We start from the raw sequence: 1172 nt of genomic DNA, 5'->3' as shown, positions 1-1172 counted from the left end.
CATCGATGAATAAGTACTCTACCACTGTGTCGGAGGAGATGTTAATTGTTGATGAAAAATCAAGGAATTGTTTTGAGGATTTAACAGGTTGCCTCAATCCCTTCCGATTAACAACCTATCCCAGAATTTGTAGTTGTTATGATTTAAAATCTGCAAAGGATAATCTGGATGTTTTTAATGCTGTTGTTGATGTAGTTTGTTTTTATCAAGGTGTTAATTCTAAACAAATTGATGTTAGAGTTCCAATTCGGGGTTCTGGCTTCCTTGTTGCTCCTCCAAACAAACTCGACACTATTTGGGAATATTACTTTGTGACATGCTTGCATAACACTCTTCCTTTTGAATATGAATACAATAATGAAGTAGTGCAACTTTCTTTAAGAATGATTAAAGGAATTTTAGGGAAGAATCATAGGTTTGAGCCGTTAAGTGCCAGATCCATGAATTGCACCATTCTTGCAAAATCAGATCTGAAAGAGGATGAAAATGTAAAGGAACATCCAAACAAAGATTGGGTTTTGATGAAAATGGAAGTACCAATCGATATAGTATTAGATGAACAACATTTTCCAGAATCATACCTTATTCCAAGTCCTTCAAAGCTCAACCCTCAATCAGAACATGATTATAACATGTCTATTCTTTCCTTTCAAGGCATGCCAACTGAGAAAGATGTAACAACTTTAGAACAACATTTAGATTATCACACAAATCTTATTGCCTTAAAGAGTATGTTTGAGTTGGAGTGTAAAAATATTAGCTTTGGAAAATTTGTTGATACTAACGAAAAAACATGTTGTAAACACTATAACGCCAGCTCATTTCCAGGCTCTTCAGGCGGTGCTGTTCTTCCTTGTTGTGAAAATTATAGCAATTGGAGAGACTTTAAGGAGAATGTAATTCTTGATCGATCAGTAATAGGAGTACATACAGGCTCTGAAGAGAATTTTAATAGATGTTGTCCAGTGAGTTATTGGTTCAAGGCCTTTTACGATCATGTGTTTATTCCAATGAAAGGAAACTTTACAACGGAGGAAATTGAAAGAATAGAGATGGAGAATGTGCTCAATAATATCTAGAAGAATGCAAACCTATGGGTAGTTAAGAACCCATCTTTGATTTGACTGGACCGAACATTCACAAATTTTGAATAACTCAGTTCTGCACTCATG

The 1172-nt window shown here is 35.0% G+C and overlaps 1 protein-coding gene across 1 annotated transcript in view; it reads left to right on the top strand.

The window, feature by feature from the left end:
• The window catches only part of NAEGRDRAFT_52757 (uncharacterized protein), a gene marked incomplete at both ends in the record, with an annotated part of 2772 nt that extends 1693 nt beyond the window's left edge, over window positions 1-1079 (top strand). The window contains one exon of the mRNA XM_002671562.1: window positions 211-1079. Within this exon, the coding sequence (XP_002671608.1) occupies window positions 211-1079 (869 nt within the window). The remainder of the gene's footprint in view (window positions 1-210) is intronic.
• Window positions 1080-1172: the final 93 nt, after the last annotated feature.

The sequence above is a fragment of the Naegleria gruberi genome, assembly GCF_000004985.1.
Source record: "Naegleria gruberi genomic scaffold NAEGRscaffold_60, whole genome shotgun sequence".
Classification (NCBI taxonomy): Eukaryota; Heterolobosea; class Eutetramitea; order Acrasida; family Naegleriidae; genus Naegleria; species Naegleria gruberi.
The sequence above is the reverse complement of the archived record's forward strand: the minus strand, read 5'-3'. Positions and strand labels throughout refer to the sequence as shown.